At 63.2% G+C, this 652-nt stretch overlaps 1 protein-coding gene across 1 annotated transcript in view; it reads right to left on the bottom strand.

Moving 5' to 3' along the window:
• LOC119587881 (SWI/SNF complex subunit SMARCC2-like) overlaps positions 1-620 on the bottom strand; it is a gene marked incomplete at its 3' end in the record, with an annotated part of 24,724 nt that extends 24,104 nt beyond the window's left edge. The window contains 1 exon segment of the mRNA XM_037936587.1: positions 468-620. Within this exon segment, the coding sequence (XP_037792515.1) occupies positions 468-581 (114 nt within the window).
• Between the last annotated feature and the right edge of the window lie 32 nt (positions 621-652).

The following is a 652-nucleotide window of genomic DNA, read 5'->3' as shown; positions in this document are numbered from 1 at the left end:
ACAGGGGAAGGGCACAGGGGAAGGGCGAAGGGCACAGGGGAAGGGCACAGGGCACAGGGGAAGGGCACAGAGGAAGGACGAAGGGCACAGGGGAAGGGCGAAGGGCACAGGGGAAGGGCGAAGGGCACAGGGGAAGGGCGAAGGGCACAGGGGAAGGGCGAAGGGCACAGGGGAAGGGCGCTGGGCTGGTTCGGCGCCCAGAGCAGCAAATCCCGAGACAAAACAAAGAGGAAAGTGCCTCCTCTCCGCCTCATCTTTCGTCTCGGGCCTTCTCAGCCTCCCACGCCCGTCCGCACGCGATTCCCCCACCGCCCATTTCCGAAGCCCAGTCACACTCAGCAGGACTAACAAAAGCAGAAACGCCTTGCCCAAGCCCGTTAGTTGACAAGCGAGCGCGGACCCTCCCGGCGGCGTCACCTCTCCACGCCCCTTTATCTCTGAAACTAACGCTTCTGGCGACCACAAACCTTCTTGGCGTTCTTCGTCAGCCACGTCTTGACATTCTCGAAGCGGGAGACGGTCTCCGCGGACTCATAATACTTGATGTTGGGGCCTCCGTCCTTGCGCGGGTTGATCGCCATGTCGCCTCGAACCCAAACAACCAAGATGGCGGCGGCGTCGCTCACGGGCGGCGGCCGAGGACAAACGCCGG

Source organism: Penaeus monodon, chromosome 23 (genome assembly GCF_015228065.2).
Source record: "Penaeus monodon isolate SGIC_2016 chromosome 23, NSTDA_Pmon_1, whole genome shotgun sequence".
Lineage (NCBI taxonomy): Eukaryota > Metazoa > Arthropoda > Malacostraca > Decapoda > Penaeidae > Penaeus > Penaeus monodon.
The sequence above is the reverse complement of the archived record's forward strand: the minus strand, read 5'-3'. Positions and strand labels throughout refer to the sequence as shown.